Source organism: Gymnodraco acuticeps, unplaced genomic scaffold (assembly GCF_902827175.1).
Source record: "Gymnodraco acuticeps unplaced genomic scaffold, fGymAcu1.1, whole genome shotgun sequence".
Lineage (NCBI taxonomy): Eukaryota > Metazoa > Chordata > Actinopteri > Perciformes > Bathydraconidae > Gymnodraco > Gymnodraco acuticeps.
This window is the reverse complement of record NW_022991447.1, coordinates 35,157-57,714: the sequence shown is the minus strand read 5'-3', so window position 1 is coordinate 57,714 and position 22,558 is coordinate 35,157. Positions and strand designations below refer to the sequence as shown.

The following is a 22,558-nucleotide window of genomic DNA, read 5'->3' as shown; positions in this document are numbered from 1 at the left end:
TGATATAACTCCGTGTGTAACTATTTAACTCCGTGTGTTGCTGCTAGCATACATAAAACCTGACGTGGAAACGTTACTCGTGGATGGGGCTACAGAGCTGCTAGAAAGACGGTCGAACCCGGTACATTCCTCCGTCTGCATGCGGTGCACTTTTGCTAAATGTTTAGACAAATTGCTCGTGCTTACATGCTAAACTCTTATTGCACTTATGGTAACAAGTATTCTCCACATCGAGACGGGTAAAGTTTAACCACACCTCGGAGCGCGTTCTCTCCGCCATCTCCGCAGTGTGCTCCGCTGCATGTAGCAGCTGCGTGTGTGTAAACTGCCCCGCCCCCTCGCACACAGACGGGGGAGAGAGATCTCGTCTGATCGAAAATATATCATAGACGCATTTGTTGTCTTTGCATATTAGAAACGAGTTGGCGACACTAAGACTGCGATATAATGTTTTTTAGCAATAATACATGACATATAAATGTACTGTATGCATTCAAAAGTGCTGAATAAATGTTTTATGGACCCATAATAGTGATTATTATTTAAGTTAAGTTTTGCCATAATCATGTCTATTTCCATAATCAGGTAGCTGAACAACATTGGTAAAAAATGTATACATTATATATATATATATTTCTATTAATCATTTTCGGCCTTTCGGCATTCGGTTTTCAGCCAACTGTTTCCTATTTTCGGTATCGGTTTCGGCCAAGAATTTCCCATTCGGTGCACCCCTACTCTAAACACATACACGCTGAGAGGTGACACATTTAAAAAGTGCTTCTATAGTTTTTAAATCTATACAAATCTGAAACTAAGTGAAAGTGTTCATACAGCTGCCCCGTCACACTACATGCATCACATGACACATAACACCATGACTGACCCCATACAGGGAAGGGTGTTATCAGTTTCAGTTCCACCATAAACTGAAGTGCTGGCACAGTGGGATCAGGCCATCCTGTTGAGATAAGTCCACAGGAAATGAGCCAGCATCCTCTATGTCACTCATAAGTTGGCAGTAAATAATAATACGTGCCAAAAGTTTAACATTTCCAGGCAGCCAAGAATAGAAATAAAAACTCCCGCAAAAAGTTAGCACATAAGGTTAAGGAGAGTCAAACTGTCCAAAGTCAAAACAAAACTCACCCTCGTCAAACAGCAGTACGAAACTGGCTTTTACAGATACTGTCAGTAAAACAACAATTAAAAACGGAATAATTGTAAATATACAAAAATGGTTACAATGGGTCCAAAATGTTTGTAGAATTCTCAACGCTGAGTTGTCAAGTAAAACATGGGCACAATGATAGAAGCCTAATGAAATGGGTCATGGCCTACAGCAAATATTGTTATTATTTTCCATGTCTATGGCACCGGGTTCATTTGAGGTTCGGGCAGTATAAAGGATGTGTGCTGAGATGGGTGACTTGGGCGGTTATTTTGCTGGGTCGACCTTGATCTTGACAGACAGGATGCTCAGCTCTATAAGACGGCCCTGCAGAGAGGAGCAGCACACATCACAGCAACATCATCATACTGTCAACAGGCAATAATGGATTCTCTCTTCAGAGGTTGGTGGAATATTTGACCTGGCTTTTGACTGTCCTTTAAGAGAAATACATATACTTATAAATGTTTTTCCTCAATATTTTTATATTTATTTGTCAGGGATTGCATTTTTTTTAAATGTAAAAATCATTACTGCTGAGGTAATGACACATATTTCATTTCAGATTGAATCTCATGCACCAAATGTGTCTTTATTTCAACATTGCAGGCACCCTGTGGACCATACTCATCCTCTTCACACTGCCACACCTCACCTGCAACATGCTGTGCCCCGGCAGCTGTCTGTGTAACTTTAAAGGTGCCGTCAAGTGTGTTGGCGACGCCATCACAGATATACCACATAATCTGCCCGTCCACACGTACCTGCTGCAACTTAATGGCACTCAAATGAACATCATCAATGAGCGGAGCTTGGCTGACCAGGACCTGCTGTCGCGTTTCAGTCTGACATACAGCCACTTACATGCTATCCATCCCAATGCCTTCCACGTTGCTCCACAGCTCAAGTCTGTCAAGCTGTCGTCCAACGATCTCTCTACCATCTCTGCTCGGGTCTTCAGTCCGTTGGCGACACTGGAGCAACTGTATTTAGATGGGAACCAGTTGGAGACCATAGCTCCGGATATGTTTGAAGGACTAGTTAGTTTGCTGAATCTGGACCTGAGCCGGAACAAACTGACCAGTCCTGCTTCAGATATTTTCGATGGACTGACCAAACTCACCTTCCTGAACCTTGGCAGGAATTCCATAAATAAGCTTCCACCAACCATCTTCCACTCCTTGACTAATCTTCTCCAGCTCATGATCTATAACAACGAGTTGGAGGAGCTAGAAGCTGGGATTTTTGATAAACTTGTTAACCTTGTGGAGCTAAAGATCCACCACAACCAAATTACCATCCTTCCCCCTCAGGTATTTTGGTCACTGAAGAACCTTAAGACCCTCACCCTCTCCTCCAACCGACTTCAGGCTATCCCAGAAAAGACCTTCTACAACATGCCAAAGCTGACCAAGCTCACCATTTACAACAACCCGCTATTATCTTTACCAGACCAGCTAATGGGTCACATGCCTGATATGACAGACTTGTATCTGTATGCTACTAATCTCACCACTGTTCCTGGAAATGTGTTCGCAAACATGTCAGGACTTTTGAGGCTTAACTTCCATTTAAACGACAAGCTGAGGGAGTTGCCTTCGGACCTCTTCTGCTGCCTTCCCAAGCTCGAGAAGCTGTCATTGAAATCCAACGACCTCCTTTATCTACATCCCCAGCTGTTCTCCGGACTAACCACACTTGGCATACTGCTTCTCAATGACAATAAGTTGAAGAGTCTACCAGATAACATCTTTCAGGGCCTTGGAGGGGTTTTGACAGTTGATTTGAAGAATAACCATCTCGAGACTCTTTCAGGAGATACTTTCTTGTCAAATTCAGTTTTGAAGGCTCTTCATCTGGGTGGCAACCCCTGGGACTGTACTTGTAGTATTAGAGGTATTGCAAAATGGATAAGAAAACATGAGCATGTTGTTCTTGACGGACAGGATGTGATATGTCATAGTCCTGTGTTACAACTGCTCCGTACCATTGACTCTCTGCAGGATGAGGAATTCAACTTTTTGCGATGCTAAGATACTCAAGTCAAGTTATTTGTTCACCACACAAACACCAGTTGTTGCTTGCACCACAATGCCCACCACAATGCCCACCAAAATGCCCACCACACTGCCCACGACAACATCGGCGACCACTGAAGGCGCTACCCAACAAGTCACCATCCTTACAACCACTCCAACTACAAAACCACCACCCTCCACCATCTTATCCACAATGCTCCAAACTCCCACCACCAACGAGCCTAACGAGGAGTTTCTTCCCAACACTGAGAAGCCCTCGTCTCATTACAAGTCGGCTAATTTCTATGACACACTGGTGATTGAAGAGGGACCGGAGTTTGTTCACCACAATCTTCACAAGGGCTGGATGTACGTGTGATTTCTGCCTTCGAATGCGGCCTTGACCGGGCTACTCATGTTCTGCTATATCCTTCTTGTGGCTGCAAGCTTGTTCCTCATTTTTGCTGCCGTGTTTTGCATGTATTGCCTCAACAACAGCATGGATAAGCTCAAGGCTGAGTGTGCACATCCTCCAGAGTAACAACACAACCAAGATAAGATGTCCTTTTTCAGAGGACGCAGTCTATGAAAAACACTCTTGGGGATATGTTTTGTTGATACTGTGTTAAGTTGAAAAGCTCATGTGTAACCTTAATATAGTCTGAATCAAAATAATGTGACAAATTATAAGATGAAGGGATTTTTACATATCGAAGAATTAGACGATGATACAGTTTTTTTATATATACAATTCAGTATGTAAGCTAATATAAGGGATGTTAACTTATAAATGTTACCACTCGTTTTTTTAATAATTGTATACAATTATTTAGACCTGTAAAGATTGGTCAAGCAATTAATCAGTCAATACAAAAAAAAAGCAATTTATAATATACAAACAGTTATTTAAACAATTAAAGAGTATGTTTTAGTTATTTCTCTATGAGCTTGTCCAAACGTGTTTGGTGTTTCTTTTTGGTGTCTTAAATGACAGTAAATCAAATACAGTATATGGCTTTTGTAATGTTGATCTAACAAATCAAGCTATTAATAAACAGAACTTTTGAAGGTTGCCACAAGCATTTTATTTACCATATTTCTTGTTTTATAGACCAACGAAAAACAGTCAACTAATCAGGAAAATATGGAGCAAATGAATCATTAGAAATACAATGAGTGGAACTAAATGAAAGTCAAGCCTATTCATGTGTATTCATTTTTCATGCTAAAGTCTGTAATAAATACTAACATTAAAAAATATGTGTTAAGTCTTACATTTTTTTATTTAAATCAGGAAAAGTTGTCAACAAGTGATTTGTTTCCCTCTAGGGGTGAAAGCATCAAACTGCATGGAGAGATATCACAACATTGTTAATATAACTTTTAAGTAATCAATTTGATTAAATAGTCATTTTTTCCAATGTCTTTCTTTGAAACCTGGTCCATTTTCTGGCTGTAATATGAGTTAGCTGAACTTCTGGGCAGTGGCGGTTCTAGACCAATTTGACTGGGGGGGCCACTGGGGGGCCAGTTATTTTCTGAGGGGGGCACAATAAATGCAGGACGAAAAATAGAACTAGACAGTATGAAGTAATTGGCCATAAGGAAACAATGCAATACAGTTATTGGTATTTGTTTCAGTACACTTATTTATTTCAGATAGATCTTATAGTTATTACTGTTAGCTTCAGCTTAAGTTATAGTACCATTTTTGCACTAACACCATATCATATTTATATAAAAATAAAGGCAATGAACAGTTACATCTCTACTTTACATAAGGGTGTCTGCATCCCAGGCTGTTGTTTCCTTCCCAAAATCTCACATTACAGAAACAAAATCTTGCGGTTTTTGGCAAACCGATCAACAAGTTTACAAGAGTACCAGAAAATATACATTTTTAAATCCACAGAAAAGGATTTAATGTAAAAGTCTACAAATCTTAAATGTTGACTTTAAATGAAATAAAATACATGGATATAGATAGAAAACATAGATTTCAGATGTATTATTTCCCATAAGCACAGACACGTAGGCTATTTAACAAACATGAAGACTGAATACAGAATGCACACCTGTTCTGCACGTGCACTAATCAGTTTCGTCTATTCCGTCACATTTCTAATAAACGTGATATCTGGAAAACACACAGATTTACATATAAAAATAAAGGCAATGAACAGTTACATCTCTACTTTACATAAGGGTGTCTGCATCCCAGGCTGTAGTTTCCTTCCCAAAATGTCACATTACAGCAACAAAATCCTGCGTTTTTTGTGATTTTTGGCAAACCGATCAACAAATAAGTCAAGATTCAAAGCCTTTGACCTCCTTGACTCAATACTAAGCAGACCCAGATTGCTCAGTCTCTCATCAGTTATGGTGGATCTGAGAAAAGTTTTGACCAGCTTCAATGTAGAAAAACTACGCTCACAGGAAGCAGAACTGACTGGGATTGCGACTGCTATTTTGCAGAGTCTGAAGAGCTCAAAAAACACTTCTTTATAAGGCTCAATGAACTGAACAAGCTCCACTGTACTATCAGGTCTCTGCATTCCAGTCTTTATTTTCCTATCTAAAATTCTGCTGAACTGATGTAGCTCATGCCCCAAGTCCTCAATATTTGCATCATACAACTGAGCAAATGAAAACAGAGTTGTCTCCTTCAGAAATGCATTAGTTTTGGGGTTAAGAGCTTGGATGCTATTCATCATGTCACAGTTTGTGTTTGAAAACCGTCTATTAAGCTCATTGAGCATCTGATCAATGACAGGGTAGAAAAAGGCTGTACGAAACCCGTGTTTATCTTGTTCTGTCTCTCTCTGTCCAACAGTAGTCAGTACGAAGCTTTCAGCAAGTTTAGAGCTCAGTCGTTTTTGTCGTTTTGCTGCTGGCTGTATTGCAGTATCACATTGCTCAGAAATGTTCAACACTTCATCCCACAAGTTATCAAAAAATGACTCCTGCCTGAAGTCATTCAATGTCTGAACTAAAGATCCAACTAAATCCACAGCCTTTGAAAGGTCAAGGGATGAAGACTGTAACATGTCAGAGAGAAATGTTGTTTCTGCAAACACTTTACGGAGTATTACAAGATGCACAATGAATTCTAGATCCAACTGTGCCAGCAGACCACGTGCCTCAATAGATCTCTCACCATTGCGTTCTTGGGCTATGTCTTGCAGTACTCGCTTGAGGGCCGGTAATCTATCCATAATGTTAATGTTTCCATTATGCTACAATGATGGGGAGTTGTCTTTTCTCTTACTGTGCCACAGAACAACACAAACACTTGTATTTGTATTGTTATTATTTTTAAAGTAAAGTAACTTGTTACTTTTATAATTTAGTAACTAATAAAGTAACTAGTGACTTTTTGAGAGCAGTAACTATAACTATTACTAGTTACTTTTTTTTTAAGTAACTTGCCCAACACTGGTAATAAATCATCATTTTTTCATTTTTTTCACTTTTCATTTTTAGGGGGGCCACAGGGAGGTCAGAGGCCAGTGTTAGGGGGGCACTGGCCCCCCCTATAACCGCCCTTGCTTCTGGGCCAATAAATCATAACTACATGCTGTTGTGTGGTATTGCTTCATAAACTTGTGCCAGGGCACGAGTCGTATTGGAGAGAGCTGCTTCTGTAAACATCTCTCTTATCTGAGTTTCTCATCCTTAGTTGGGAATGAGGGATTCATGTGCATTCCCCAAATGAATCAAGTCTTGGGGACTGGGAACTGGGAAGCATTACAGAAAACAGGAAGGTCTGATTTAGTCCTGTTCCTCCACAGACTCAGCGAGCAAAATATCCGCTAAGATGACTTTCCCTGTAATTTCACAAGTCTCCATGATTAAACAAAACCACAACAATGTACACACAGTGTTCATTCCCTTTTTTAGACCAGCCCAAGATCACTCATAACACGATGTACTCATAGAAGTTAGGAACAAGATTGAAAAAAAAGTGAGGTTTATTTGTATAGACCTACTAAGTTTTCATACAAATGTTTTTAAAGATGACCTTTTTAAATCTCACTTTGTAGGCTGACGAAGAAAATGTTTGACTGTGGTTCAAAATTGCTTTGAAAACTCGTACAAAATGACAGCGGATGCCACAAATTCCACAAGGAGTGATTGGACTTTAAAACAAACTGCAAACAAAAGAGGATGAATAACTGAACAGCACCCAAGTTCATTGCTATGGCAACGGGTGATTAGGCCTTCCGGTACGCTAAGCACACACACACACACACACACACACACACACACACACACACACACACACACACACACACACACACACACACACACACACACACACACACACACACACACACACACACACACACACACACACACACACATACGGGTTTTTGTGAACTAAAAGGACACTTTGACCCAAACACGTTTTTTTCCTTCATTAGAAGGACACCCCTTTCCACTAGCTTTACAAAGATGTTTTGAATATCAAAAAATCTATTTTGAGCCATACAACACAAATCCCACTTCAAATGTCCAATACACACATCACAACTCAAAATACAACAACCTGACACCATGCTTAATTATGAGGACAGCAGATAATGAGCTGCATAAGCCCCGCCCATGACAAAATTGTTATTTGTGAGGACAGTAGCTATACAACACACAAACATGTCACTGAAGTGTATTAAAGGGACAAACATGATTAAATGGAACATAACTTTACACAGACAAGTGTTGGATTGTGCATTACAAGAACAAACCTTTTATAAACGGACAAAATGTATACAGCATAGGAATACCTGATTTGTGATGTAATATTTTAATAGACAATATAGTGCACCATAGATATATAGCTTAAAAGTATGTTAATGTGTTTGGTTATTGCTTGCCTCCTGTTTGCAATCTGTTGTTTTCATGCAAATGTAGAACCACATTCTAATACTCTCCAGTGGTATACTACAAGCAGGTCTTCCGAGACGAATTCAATCCATTTGCAAGTAAATGCTTATATTTGCAGCACTGCTAATTGCAATTACATCATCGATATGAAAAGAACCGATAACCATTTTATAGCAAAGTGACCGAACTGGTTTATCACTAATACAAAATGCTATTTGCCCTACAAGACTGCTCATCTACTGGAGCATTACCTTTTAAAAGCTGATAGAAAAGGACACATGGCACATTGCACAGTGAACAATGAGCCAAGTTTAATGGTTATTTTCACATAACATTTTCTCACATGAAAATTGAGCTAAGACTAAATATTTATTATTTTAAACATATAACTCTCCTTCCAGCATTACCTTGGTACGACAGAGGATTAGGGCCACACAAAAGAAAAGATAGAAGAATAAAGTCATAATTACGAGATTAAAGTCGCTATGTTCGGAGAATAAAGATGAAATTATCCCGGGGGCTGAGGGGTCGTTGCAGCAGATCTTCAAGAAAGTTATATTGACAGATTGGAACTGGAACGGATCAATAACTCATAAACAAAACATTGCTAAAACACAAACTAACTACCGTAATAAGGTAAACAACTATCCACAATCCAATTTAATCAAAACAACCTCACACCCGCCGCCCTCTGAGCTGGACACATCACACAGGTGTCTGTCTGCAGCCGAAGGAGAGAGGAGGGGTCAGGGACCGTCTACAAAGTGCAACACTGAAAAAATACTGCAAATAAACTACTAAAACCACCTATTTTCGCAAAGTTGCATGTGTAGTTTAAGCAACAGTATATTATTGTGTGATTTAAAATGTGATGTTTTATAGCTTTATAACAGAGGAGTTATTGAGTATATCTTTATTCAGTGTTGCACTTCGTAGACGGTCCCTGACCCCTCCTCTCTCCTCCAGCTGCAGACAGAGGACACCTGTGTGATGTGTCCAGCTCAGAGGGCGGCGGGTGTGAACGGTAGTTAGTTTCTGTTTTAGCAACGTTTTGTTTATGAGTGTTTGATCCGTGAAGTTCCAATCCTTCAATATAACTATCTGCTGCAACGACCCCTCAGCCCCCGGAATGATTTCATCTTTATTCTCCTAACATAACAGCTTTAATCTCGTAATTATCCTTATAATAAAACATTGCTCCTACATGTAACATAATAATGAAGTTGAACTGTGAACTGTCCTCATTGCATGTTCGATTACATTTCATCATAATTTGTGTAGCAGTGCTTTTTTCTTCTGAGTCGTGCCTTGGCTCCTGACGAAGTCTCTAATATTTTGCAAAGAACGACCAGCCAGAATAGGATGCTCTGCAGCTTTGCACTGTCTGCAGTCTATCATCGTGGCCACTTTCCCCTTGGTGTGCATTAAAGTGTCTCAAATCTGCTGCCACCTCTTTTGGAGACCACTTCTGTTTTTGCATCCTCCTGGGATTCCTCTCCACAGCATTTTCAAGAGACTCTACAAACAGAAAAAGAGGAAATCTTGTGGATGAAGAAGGACCAAGTTTAATCACTAGACATCCAGAGTAGTATACAAATGCTTTACTGGCTCTTGTTCTGAGTTAACAACACAATCAGGTAGAAAGACACTGATTATAGTATTTAATATCTCAAGAGTATGATCATTCAGTTTAACATTAAGAAGAAAAACAGCATTGACACACAGTCCTCTTAGTGTCTAAAGCGGTCCAGTAGAGTGATACACAGGACCTGTGTATCGAACCTCAGCATTCAAATCCAGTCTTCATGGTTTATAACTTGAAATAAATATGTAACTAATACCAACATTAGCTGCGTTCACACCAAGTACTTTGCCGTACTTAGTGCCGGCACTTAGTGCCCCGGCACTTAGTACAGATCGCGTTCACACCGGAATAAGTTCCCTGAGGGAAGATTACGCAAATGAGCCGCTGAAGTCACTTCGTCTTCTTCTGCCTTGGGTATACTGGCAGGCCGCAAACAGCTTCACGGCGTATACTGCCACCCGAAGTCCCCGGCCCGAAGTCCCCGGAGTTGGGGAAGGCTTCAGTAGAAGCTGCTGGGAGTCCCAGCAGCTTCTACTGAAGCGTTCCGAGTAAATCGCCAGAACGCCGACACCTCCTTATCTCCACCGCTCCCATGTTTTATTTTGTGTTTCCATAAGTTAATCTCTCTGCATTTGTGCGCTGGGCGAATGCTAATGCTAATAATGCTAATGCAAGGATAATAAAATGGCGGCTCTACAAAACATTTCAGAGTTTTACGGGGCGGGGTTTGCAATTCGCCCAGCCAATCAGAACTGGGGCACTTTTTTCCCCCAGGAAAGTACCATCTCTCAGCAGGCACTAAAAATGGGGGTAAAAGTTCCCGGCTTGAAGTACTCTTTTTGGTGTGAACGCCACATAAGCAGTAGTAACGGAACTAAACGTGAAAAGTACGGGGAAAAGTAGTCCGGTGTGAACGCAGCTATTGAGTTGTGGTTAACTCACCTGTTGAATGTCATCATAGTGGGACTCAGATGTCATGGCAGCATCTTCATGCAGAGTCTCTGCCTCAGTGGAAATATTGTGAATGAAGAAGGACCAAGTTTAATCACTAGACATCCAGAGTAGTATACAAATGCTTTACTGGCTCTTGTTCTGAGTTAACAACACAATCAGGTAGAAAGACACTGATTATAGTGTTTAATATTTAAAGAGTATGATCATTGAGTTTAACATTAAGAAGAAAAACAGCATTGACACACAGTCCTCTTAGTGTCTAAAGCGGTCCAGTAGAGTGATACACAGGACCCGTGTATCGAACCTCAGCATTCAAATCCAGTCTTCATGGTTTATAACTTGAAATAAACATGTAACTAATACCAACATTAGCTGTGTTCACACCAAGTACTTTGCCGTACTTAGTGCCGGCACCAAGTACTTTGCCGTACTTAGTGCCGGCACTTAGTACCCCAGGGCACTAAGCTCTTGTTCTGAGTTAACAACACAATCAGGTAGAAAGACACTGATTATAGTATTTAATATCTAAAGAGTATGATCATTCAGTTTAACGTTAAGAAGAAAAACAGCATTGACACACAGTCCTCTTAGTGTCTAAAGCGGTCCAGTAGAGTGATACACAGGACCTGTGTATCGAACGTCACAATTCAAATCTAGTCTTCATGGTTTATAACTGGAAAGAAATATGTAACTAATACCAACATTAGCCGCGTTCACACCAAGTACTTTGCCGGCACTTAGTGCCCCGGCACTTAGTACAGATCGCGTTCACACCGGAATAAGTTCCCTGAGGGAAGATTACGCAAATGAGCCGCTGACGTCACTTCGTCTTCTTCTGCTTTGGGTTTACTGGCAGGCCGCAAACAGCTTCACGGTGTATACTGACACCCGAAGTCCCTGGCCGGAAGTCCCCGGAGTTGGGGAACGCTTCAGTAGAAGCTGCTGGGAGTCCCAGCAGCTTCTACTGAAGCGTTCCGAGTAAATCGCCAGAACACCGACACCTCCTTATCTCCACCGCTCCCATGTTTTATTTTGTGTTTCCATAAATTAATCTCTCTGCATTTGTGCGCTGGGCGAATGCTAATGCTAATAATGCTAACGCGAGGATAATAAAATGGCGGCTCTACAAAACATTTCAGAGTTTTACGGGGCGGGGTTTGCAATTCGACCAGCCAATCAGAACTGGGGCACTTTTTTCCCCCAGGAAAGTACCATCTCTCAGCAGGCACTAAAAATGGGGGTAAAAGTTCCCGGCTTGAAGTACTCTTTTTGGTGTGAACGCCACATAAGCGGTAGTAACGGAACTAAACGTGAAAAGTACGGGGAAAAGTACTCCGGTGTGAACGCGGCTATTGAGTTGTGATTAACTCACCTGTGTAATGTCATCATAGTGGGACTCAGATGTCATGGCAGCATCTTCATGCAGAGTCTCTGCCTCAGTAGAAATCTTGTGGATGAAGAAGGACCAAGTTTAATCACTAGACATCCAGAGTAGTATACAAATGCTTTACTGGCTCTTGTTGTGAGTTAACAACACAATCAGGTATAAAGACACTGATTATAGTGTTTAATATTTAAAGAGTATGATCATTCAGTTTAACATTAAGAAGAAAAACAGCATTGACACACAGTCCTCTTAGTGTCTAAAGCGGTCCAGTAAAGTGATACACAGGACCTGTGTATCGAACCTCAGCATTCAAATCCAGTCTTCATGGTTTATAACTTGAAATAAACATGTAACTAATACCAACATTAGCCGCGTTCACACCAAGTACTTTGCCGTACTTAGTGCCGGCACCAAGTACTTTGCCGTACTTAGTGCCGGCACTTAGTGCTCCGGCACTTAGTACCCCAGGGCACTAAGCTCTTGTTCTGAGTTAACAACACAATCAGGTAGAAAGACACTGATTATAGCATTTAATATCTAAAGAGTATGATCATTCAGTTTAACGTTAAGAAGAAAAACAGCATTGACACACAGTCCTCTTAGTTTCTAAAGCGGTCCAGTAGAGTGATACACAGGACCCGTGTATCGAACCTCACAATTCAAATCTAGTCTTCATGGTTTATAACTGGAAATAAATATGTAACTAATACCAACATTAGCCGTGTTCACACCAAGTACTTTGCCGTACTTAGTGCCGGCACTTAGTGCCCCGGCACTTAGTGCCCCGGCACTTAGTACAGATCGCGTTCACACCGGAATAAGTTCCCTGAGGGAAGATTACGCAAATGAGCCGCTGACGTAACTTCGTCTTCTTCTGCTTTGGGTTTACTGGCAGGCCGCAAACAGCTTCACGGCGTATACTGCCACCCGAAGTCCCCGGCCAGAAGTCCCCGGAGTTGGGGAAGGCTTCAGTAGAAGCTGCTGGGACTCCCAGCAGCTTCTACTGAAGCCTTCCGAGTAAATCGCCAGAACGCCGACACCTCCTCATCTCCACCGCTCCCATGTTTTATTTTGTGTTGCCATAAATTAGTCTCTCTGCATTTGTGCGCTGGGCTAATGCTAATCCTAATAATGCTAATGCGAGGATAATAAAATGGCGGCTCTAGAAAATGCTTTACTGGCTCTTGTTGTGAGTTACCAACACAATCAGGTAGAAAGACACTGATTATAGTATTTAATATCTAAAGAGTATGATCATTCAGTTTAACATTAAGAAGAAAAACAGCATTGACACACATTACATTACATTACATTACATTGCATTTAGCTGACGCTTTTGTCCAAAGCGACTTACAATAAGTACATTCGACCAGGAAGACACAACCTTGAAGAAAACAGAATCATATAAGTATATCAGGTTTCATAGAGCCAAACATTTCAAGTGCTACTCAACTGGCTTTAGGTAATCCAGTCCTTTATTAGTATAAAAGTGCTTCGTTAATCGTTCTAACGCTCGAAGTGGAGTCGAAAGAGATGAGTTTTCAGTTTGCGCCGGAAGATGTGCAAGCTATCTGCCGTCCTGATGTCAATGGGGAGCTCATTCCACCATCTTGGAGCCAGGATAGCAAACCCACGTGTTTTCGCCGATGGGAACTTGGGTCCCCCTCGCAGCGAGGGCGCAACGAGTCGTTTAGCTGATGCAGAGCATAGTGCACGCGCTGGGGTGTACGGTTTAACCATGTCCTGGATGTAGGAAGGGCCAGATCCATTCGCAGCACGGTAAGCAAGTACCAGTGTCTTGAAGTGGATTCTAGCAGTTACCGGAAGCCAGTGAAGGGAGCGGAGGAGCGGAGTGGTGTGGGAGAATTTAGGAAGGTTGAAAACCAGACGAGCCGCTGCATTCTGGATGAGCTGCAGAGGTCGAATGGCACATGCAGCTAGACCAGCCAGGAGGGAGTTGCAGTAGTCTAGGCGTGAGATGACGAGAGCCTGGACCAGAACCTGAGTCGCTTTCTGAGTCAGCTGGGGACGTATCTTCCTGATGTTGTAAAGCGTGTATCTGCAGCAGCGGGTTGTAGCAGCGATGTTTGCAGTGAAGGACAGGTTGTTATCTAGGGTCACACCCAGATTCCTTGCAGTCTGAGTCGGGGAAACAACTGAGGTGCCGATGTTGATTGTCAGGTCAAGAGTTGGACAATCTTTTCCCGGGAGGAAGAGCAGCTCAGTCTTGTCGAGGTTGAGCTTGAGGTGGTGAGCAGACATCCACTGAGAGATGTCAGCTAGACAAGCAGAGATGCGTGCGACGACCTGGGTCTCTGAGCGGGGAAAGGACAGAATTAATTGGGTGTCGTCAGCGTAGCAGTGGTAAGAAAAACCATGCGGGCTAATGACTGATCCGAGCAAGTTTGTGTACAAGGAGAAGAGGAGGGGACCAAGAACAGAGCCCTGAGGGACCCCCGTAGTTAATTGACAAGGGTCGGACTCAGACCCTCTCCAAGTCACCCTGTAGGTGCGGTCTTTGAGGTATGAGGTGAGGAGGGAAAGTGCAGAGCCTGAAACTCCAAGTTTTTGGAGAGTGCGAAGGAGGATCTGATGATTCACCGTGTCGAATGCAGCAGACAGGTCCAACAGGATGATGACAGAGGAGAGGGATGCAGTTTTGGCAGTGTGCAGTTCCTCCGTGACAGCAATGAGAGCAGTTTCTGTGGAGTGACCTGCCTTGAAACCAGACTGGTGCGGATCCAGAAGGTTGTTCTGATTGAGATAACAGGAGAGTTGTTTAAAGACAGCGCGTTCAAGTGATTTAGACAGGAACGGGAGGAGAGAGACAGGCCTGTAGTTTATAACATCAGACGGGTTGAGAGTGGGTTTCTTTAGGAGAGGGTTTACTCTTGCCTCCTTGAGACTGTTTGGAAAGTGACCAGAAGTTAGAGAAGTGTTGATGAAATGGGTGAGAAACGGTAGAATATCAGGAGCGATAGTCTGAAGGAGGTTTGAAGGGATAGGGTCCAGAGGACAGGTGGTAGGGCGGGCAGAGGTAATGAGGGTAAGAACCTCACTTGGAGAGAGAGGGGAAAAGGAGGTTAGTGTGTTGGTGGAAGGAAGGTCTGATGACCCAGCGGTGAGTAAAGGTGAGTCAGAAAAAGAAGAGCGAATATCATTAACCTTTTTTTCAAAGTGGGTAACAAAGTCGCTTGACAGAAGTGAGGAGGGGGGAGGAGCTTTTGGAGGGTCCAAGAGGGTGGAGAAGATGGAAATAAGATGGATATAACTTACAGTGGTTGCTGCGTCAATAGGTAATGTTGTCACCGGGTCCAGATGCACACTGAGTTCATCAGTTTCTAAATGCGGTATTTAAATGCTTTTTGAGCTAAAGGATGACTGAGTCACGCGGTTCTACTTCACGCAATCAATAGACTGGCCCTGCCTATGTTAATAATGCAGGCTTGAGTGCTGAGAGCTGTAAAGCAGGTTTCGCCTGAGCAGATCTGAGATTTAAAATCTCTCAAAAGCGATTTAGCCGTTTAAGCTACAGTAACAATTATACAGAGTCGAATAAATGAAACCGAGAAGTCTAATTAAACAAGAATATAACTTACAGTGGTTGCTGCGTCAATAGGTAATGTTGTCACCGGGTCCAGATGCACACTGAGTTCATCAGTTTCTAAATGCGGTATTTAAATGCTTTTTGAGCTAAAGGATGACTGAGTCACGCGGTTCTACTTCACGCAATCAATAGACTGGCCCTGCCTATGTTAATAATGCAGGCTTGAGTGCTGAGAGCTGTAAAGCAGGTTTCGCCTGAGCAGATCTGAGATTTAAAATCTCTCAAAAGCGATTTAGCCGTTTAAGCTACAGTAACAATTATACAGAGTCGAATAAATGAAACCGAGAAGTCTAATTAAAACGGAATATAACTTACAGTGGTTGCTGCGTCAATAGGTAATGTTGTCACCGGGTCCAGATGCACACTGAGTTCATCAGTTTCTAAATGCGGTATTTAAATGCTTTTTGAGCTAAAGGATGACTGAGTCACGCGGTTCTACTTCACGCAATCAATAGACTGGCCCTGCCTATGTTAATAATGCAGGCTTGAGTGCTGAGAGCTGTAAAGCAGGTTTCGCCTGAGCAGATCTGAGATTTAAAATCTCTCAAAAGCGATTTAGCCGTTTAAGCTACAGTAACAATTATACAGAGTCGAATAAATGAAACCGAGAAGTCTAATTAAACAAGAATATAACTTACAGTGGTTGCTGCGTCAATAGGTAATGTTGTCACCGGGTCCAGATACACACAGTCCTCTTAGTGTCTAAAGCGGTCCAGTAGAGTGATAAACAGGACCCGTGTATCGAACCTCAGCATTCAAATCCAGTCTTCATGGTTTATAACTTGAAATAAACATGTAACTAATACCAACATTAGCCGCGTTCACACCAAGTACTTTGCCGTACTTAGTGCCGGCACCAAGTACTTTGCCGTACTTAGTGCCGGCACTTAGTGCTCCGGGACTTAGTACCCCAGGGCACTAAGCTCTTGTTGTGAGTTAACAACACAATCAGGTAGAAAGACACTGATTATAGTATTTAATATCTAAAGAGTATGATCATTCAGTTTAACATTAAGAAGAAAAACAGCATTGACACACAGTCCTCTTAGTGTCTAAAGCGGTCCAGTAGAGTGATACACAGGACCTGTGTATCGAACCTCACAATTCTAATCTAGTCTTCATGGTTTATAACTGGAAAGAAATATGTAACTAATACCAACATTAGCCGTGTTCACACCAAGTACTTTGCCGTACTTAGTGCCGGCACTTAGTGCCCCGGCACTTAGTACAGATCGCGTTCACACCGGAATAAGTTCCCTGAGGGAAGATTACGCAAATGAGCCGCTGACGTCACTTCGTCTTCTTCTGCTTTGGGTTTACTGGCAGGCTGCAAACAGCTTCACGGCGTATACTGCCACCCGAAGTCCCCGGCCGGAAGTCCCCGGAGTTGGGGAAGGCTTCAGTAGAAGCTGCTGGGACTCCCAGCAGCTTCTACTGAAGCCTTCCGAGTAAATCGCCAGAACGCCGACACCTCCTCATCCCCACCGCTCTCATGTTTTATTTTGTGTTGCCATAAATTAGTCTCTCTGCATTTGTGCGCTGGGCTAATGCTAATGCTAATAATGCTAATGCGAGGATAATAAAATGGCGGCTCTAGAAAATGCTTTACTGGCTCTTGTTGTGAGTTAATAACACAATCAGGTAGAAAGACACTGATTATAGTATTTAATATCTAAAGAGTATGATCATTCAGTTTAACGTTAAGAAGAAAAACAGCATTGACACACAGTCCTCTTAGTGTCTAAAGCGGTCCAGTAGAGTGATACACAGGACCCGTGTATCGAACCTCAGCATTTAAATCCAGTCTTCATGGTTTATAACTTGAAATAAACATGTAACTATTACGAACATTGAGTTGTGGTTAACTCACCTGTGTAATGTCATCATAGTGGGACTCAGATGTCATGGCAGCATTTTCATGCAGAGTCTCTGCCTCAGTGGAAATCTTGTGGATGAAGATTGCACTTGAAATGATTTGGCTCTATGAAACCTGATGTACTTATATGATTCTGTTTTTTTCAAGTTTGTAAGTAAGTCGCTTTGGATAAAAGCGTCAGCTCAATGCAATGTAATGTAATGTAACTATATAGCGAGTATGGAGAAAACAATACAGTTGCTACATAAGCAGTAGAGCCGATAACGCAGTGATTATAACACAACCCCACATATTAATGTACATATGTAGTAATGTTACGTAACATTAACCAGTACCCATACATTTTCCACCACATTTTAGCTGACTATCCGTTACTATCATTGACCGTCATAACAGCGGTACAAGCCGTTCTTCTGTTGTTGTTTTATACAGGCTTGTCTGATTATCAGCTGTTATTAATACTTAGGCTAAACATGTTGTTATATCAGAACAGCACAAGTTAGATTATATTGAAAATACGCCGGTACAGCAAAAGCAGCTTGTTATTAATCAGCGAGACGTCTGCGGTGGCTAAGCTATCACTGTCCAGAAACTCTTTTCAGTGCTATATTACCAAACAGTGTACATTTAAAGCTAACAAACATGTGAATGTATTGGGGAATATGTATCAGGGGACGTTGCTTGTGTGACAGTCAGACAGCGAATTATTCCTCTCCAGTTAGCAAACGGTAGCTGAAACGCCGGTGGAGCACGGCCGTCGGCAAATGCTACTTAAATAGTGGTAAACAATGTACCACGTCACTCTGGATAACAGTATTAAAGCATAAACTGTATGTACAAAGGTGCACAAGTTGTTCAATCATGCTTTGAATTAGGATTTATATATAAATGTCTCTATCTGCACAAATGTGGTTTATTTCTAAAAATGTTTTTGATCCACACAAGAATGTTTGTAATAGATATCCACAAGTATTTTAATTAAAGTGTTAGCAATTTTCATTAAAGATATATTTTGTGTTGTTACATTTATACATAAACTATTCAACCTGCATTCACAAACTCACCTTTTTTTTGTATGAAATGCAGAGCACTTTATACATGAAAAGCAATAAATATTCATGTGTTGATAAAAAATGTGGATAATGTGGAATTTTTCAGATTTATATAAAACAATACACATTTATGTGTGCAATGATAGATATGTGTGCGGAGAGAGATATGTATATCCTGATTTTACATTTCTGAACCATTTTGTGAGCATTTATTCATATTGAAGGACTAATTTGACTAAACAAAATCAACATTTTTACTAAGGGCACAAGGTAGAGTACTGTATGTTGGGCATGCATTTTTATATCCAATAACAATAAATAACAAATAAACAATTATATTTGACAATGGAAGTTATGTAATATCCCCGCAGTTAAGATCTTGAGCAGTCTTGGAATAAATTCAGCCTTGTCTAAGAACGAAACAATACAATGGTAAAATGCAGTCAATTCAAAGACAAGACCTCAAAAAAGTGGTCTTGAGACAAAGACCGATATGGACTCCTAAAACACTGAGTACCTTAAAGTATATTATCAGATAAAAGCTATAGTAAAGGTGCAATGAAATTATAGAAATATTAGACATAATGATATAATATAGTATTAAACAAAAGCCTGATAATTACATCTCTAAACTGCAATGAAATGTAGGTAGTATTAGACATAATAATAATAATAATAACATAATAATAATATTAATTATTATTACTATGTTATTCTTATTCTTATTACACACACAACATTTTTCACAGAAACATGAATTGTCAGGACCATCCGGCAGTCAGCCAATCAGAGCTCCTTCTGTGTGAATATTCATGAGCGGGTGCAATACCAAAAACCAGCTGTATGAGCGCTCTTCTGACACACAGAAAATACACAATTTCTGGGTTTTGTGTATAAAAAGGTCTTTTTTTTTTTTTGGGTATTTAAGCTTTCTACACCTATAGAAACACTTCTACGCTTTTAGAATTTTTATTTATTAGCAGGACACCGACCCTGTCCTGTTAATAAAAAATGTCTGGCTAATGTCGGTGTGTATTCATACCAAAAGTCCTCTTAATTAACAAAGGCAGGCAGGCACACACACACACACACACACACACACACACACACACACACACACACACACACACACACACACACACACACACACACACACACACACACACACACACACACACACACACACACACACACACACACACACACACACACACACACACACACACACACACACACACACACACACACACACACACACACACACACATCCTTGTGCAACTCAATTGTGGGGCCCGAACTGATTTTACCCAATTGTGGGGTCCACCCTTTCCAACCATACTAGACCTCCGTAAAAAATCAGGCAATATAGAAAAAAAATTAGAATCACAAAAATCACTTCAAATAAACATAATTCCAAGCTTTTGTCATTATGCTAGTTTTTTACCCACTTAGTGGGGCCCAGTTTCTAGCAGTCAGCACTTATGAGGTCCATTATACACACACACACACACACATATTTCTAGTTTTCATATCTTGGAAGGGATCAGACACACACATATTTCTAGTTTTCATATCTTGGAAGGGATCAGAGTTACTAGAGACATTATTGAGTTGAATGGACTTTCCTTGTTACCAAAGAAACTGCAGAACAGCATCATGAACATTTACATTCTACTCTGATATTTTTTACACCAACAAATTCACATTGCTGGTAAAATAAGTCATTACTTAGGTGATTAGCCTCATCTTAACATAGAATATAACTAGACAGTAGACATGGCAGTAACATTGAAACACCATGGAGACCAAATCAATAATCCCCTAAAGATCCTTTTCGTTCAACATTGTTTTTTCTTAGAGGCAACAATTAGTAATTCTTGAGAAAAAAGTATAATTCATATAAACTCTCTACAACATTATTTTAATGCTATAAATATTTATTTGTATATTATTGGGGTGTTTCTATATCGTTAAGGCAAGGCAAGGCAAGGCAAGGCAAGTTTATTTATATAGCACTTTCTAACACAAGGCAATTCAAAGTGCTTTACAAAAAATGAAAGAGATTAAGAAAATGGCATTTAAAATCAGTCATTAAAACAAAATGTACAACTTGACCAATCCCATGACCCAAAAAACAAAACAAACAGGCCTAACAAATCAGTAGACTTTTACCTCCTTTTGAGTTACATTTAACAATGACATATTCTGGTCATTTTGAGGTTCAAATTTGTATAAAGTTTCTCTCCTGTGAAATGTTTCCATGCTTCAATGAGGGATTTTAGACTTTGAAAAACATTTACATGCACAAAAATATATTTTCTACACTACAGGAGAGGGAAAACCCTAAAAGCAAAAAAGGAAATCTTTGAAAACATGGATGATTCTTTCTAGCAGCATAATCGGAATGCAATTGATTTCCCTTTAATTTATATTAGTTGACGATTCAAAAATGAAAATTTGGTTTGGTTTAGGTAAAGCCCCTAGTTTTGGTAGTGGTACTTGAAATCCTTCTTTCAACATTGAACGTATTTTTCCTTGGTTCAATTTTATTTCATTTACATTCGGAGAGAAGAAATTGAAATGTTCATGTAATACTTAACGGCTCCCCAGTCCCTATTTGTTAGGGCTTGAGGTTCGGCAGGGATACAATCCTCACATGCATCTTTCCCTGGAACCTGGTTCTTGATTGTCCATTTCATAACCCAAGTGTTGTTCCACAGCAGCACTTTCTGCTGACGTCCAGCTGCGTTTCACAAACGTTTGTTTCCCTAGGTGGACAAATAATAACATGTCATAGGTTTAAGAAGTTTAAGAGCCAGTTATTATCATACAGTTAAGAATCTTATAAAACATTTAAAAAGTACCCATATTGCAGATCTGAAAGAATGTTAATGGTGCGACACCTTCTGATCACTTTATTCCATCACAATCAGACACACCATTTTGTTTGATACTAAGAGTTTGATTATCAACAAAGTGATTGGTCAATGTATCTGTAAGCTCCCATTCATTGTGCAGATACAAACTAGCGTCTGGCATAATTTATAGAATTTATCAAAGTTGCAAAATGGTATTCCAGAAGATGTCCGTGTGGCTCATTTACAGTCCTGCTCCAGTGTAGTTTGTGACATCCAAGGCAAATACTTGAAAATGTCTATGTTGCAGAGTAAATGAATACACTTAATTTATTACAGACAGAATACTTACTTAAATGTACATAATAATACATGTAAACATTGTAAAATGTAAAAGGTCTTATCTTGGTACATAGTGAAAAGGAAAGAATAAACATATTGTGGAGACGGCTCCATATTACTGAATTACCTCGGTAGTAGCACAGTCACTGTTTGATGCTTATGTAGACATAAAGTTCCAAGGAGAGCGTCTCGTCCTCAACTCCCTCCCTGGATTAGTCTGCCCGTTTGTCACCTGGAACTGAGATACAAAAATAATGCACTAAGAAGATAGTAACCATGCATATAATCATTAGTTGCTGAAGTTAGCTAAATGACAAACTATCTGAAACTGGATTTGGATCAAAACAAAGGCATGGCATTATTTAGTCCTGTGGTCTCAATACATTTTACAATATCAAAAAGGGGTTGCAATGGACTGCTTTCAAATTACCCTTTCAAACATGCACAGGCTCAGGAAGTGTAGAATTATACATACAATGACCTACTATTAGATGTGATAAAGGTACTTTAGAAATAATTTTATTCATTTTAGGTCCTAACCAAACGGGAGGGCCCCATAAGGACAAGACTAGAAACAAGTGTGTGTGACAGGTTTCTGTAACTACTCCCATCGAGGCTAATGTAAATGATAACCGTTTTAACCATGCTTATGCTCACAAAGTGTTAACTTACGCCTACAACAACTTGAGTTTAGATTCTAAAAGGTGTTGCACACATGTTTTTAAATGACTTTAAGTTATAACCAAATGGGAGGGCCCCATAAGGACAAGACTAGAAACCAGTATGTGTGACAGGTTTAAGTAACTACTCCCATCGAGGCTAAGGTA

General features: G+C 40.6%; 1 protein-coding gene across 1 annotated transcript; it reads left to right on the top strand.

Annotated features, from left to right (window-relative positions):
* Positions 1 to 1,444: 1,444 nt before the first annotated feature.
* LOC117532906 (platelet glycoprotein V-like) lies at positions 1,445 to 4,606 on the top strand. Its single transcript, XM_034196505.1, is given in 3 exon segments — positions 1,445 to 1,574; positions 1,781 to 3,264; positions 3,266 to 4,606. Coding segments are annotated over 3 exon segments (1,968 nt in total). The 5' UTR covers positions 1,445 to 1,555; the 3' UTR covers positions 3,731 to 4,606.
* The last annotated feature ends 17,952 nt before the right edge of the window (positions 4,607 to 22,558 follow it).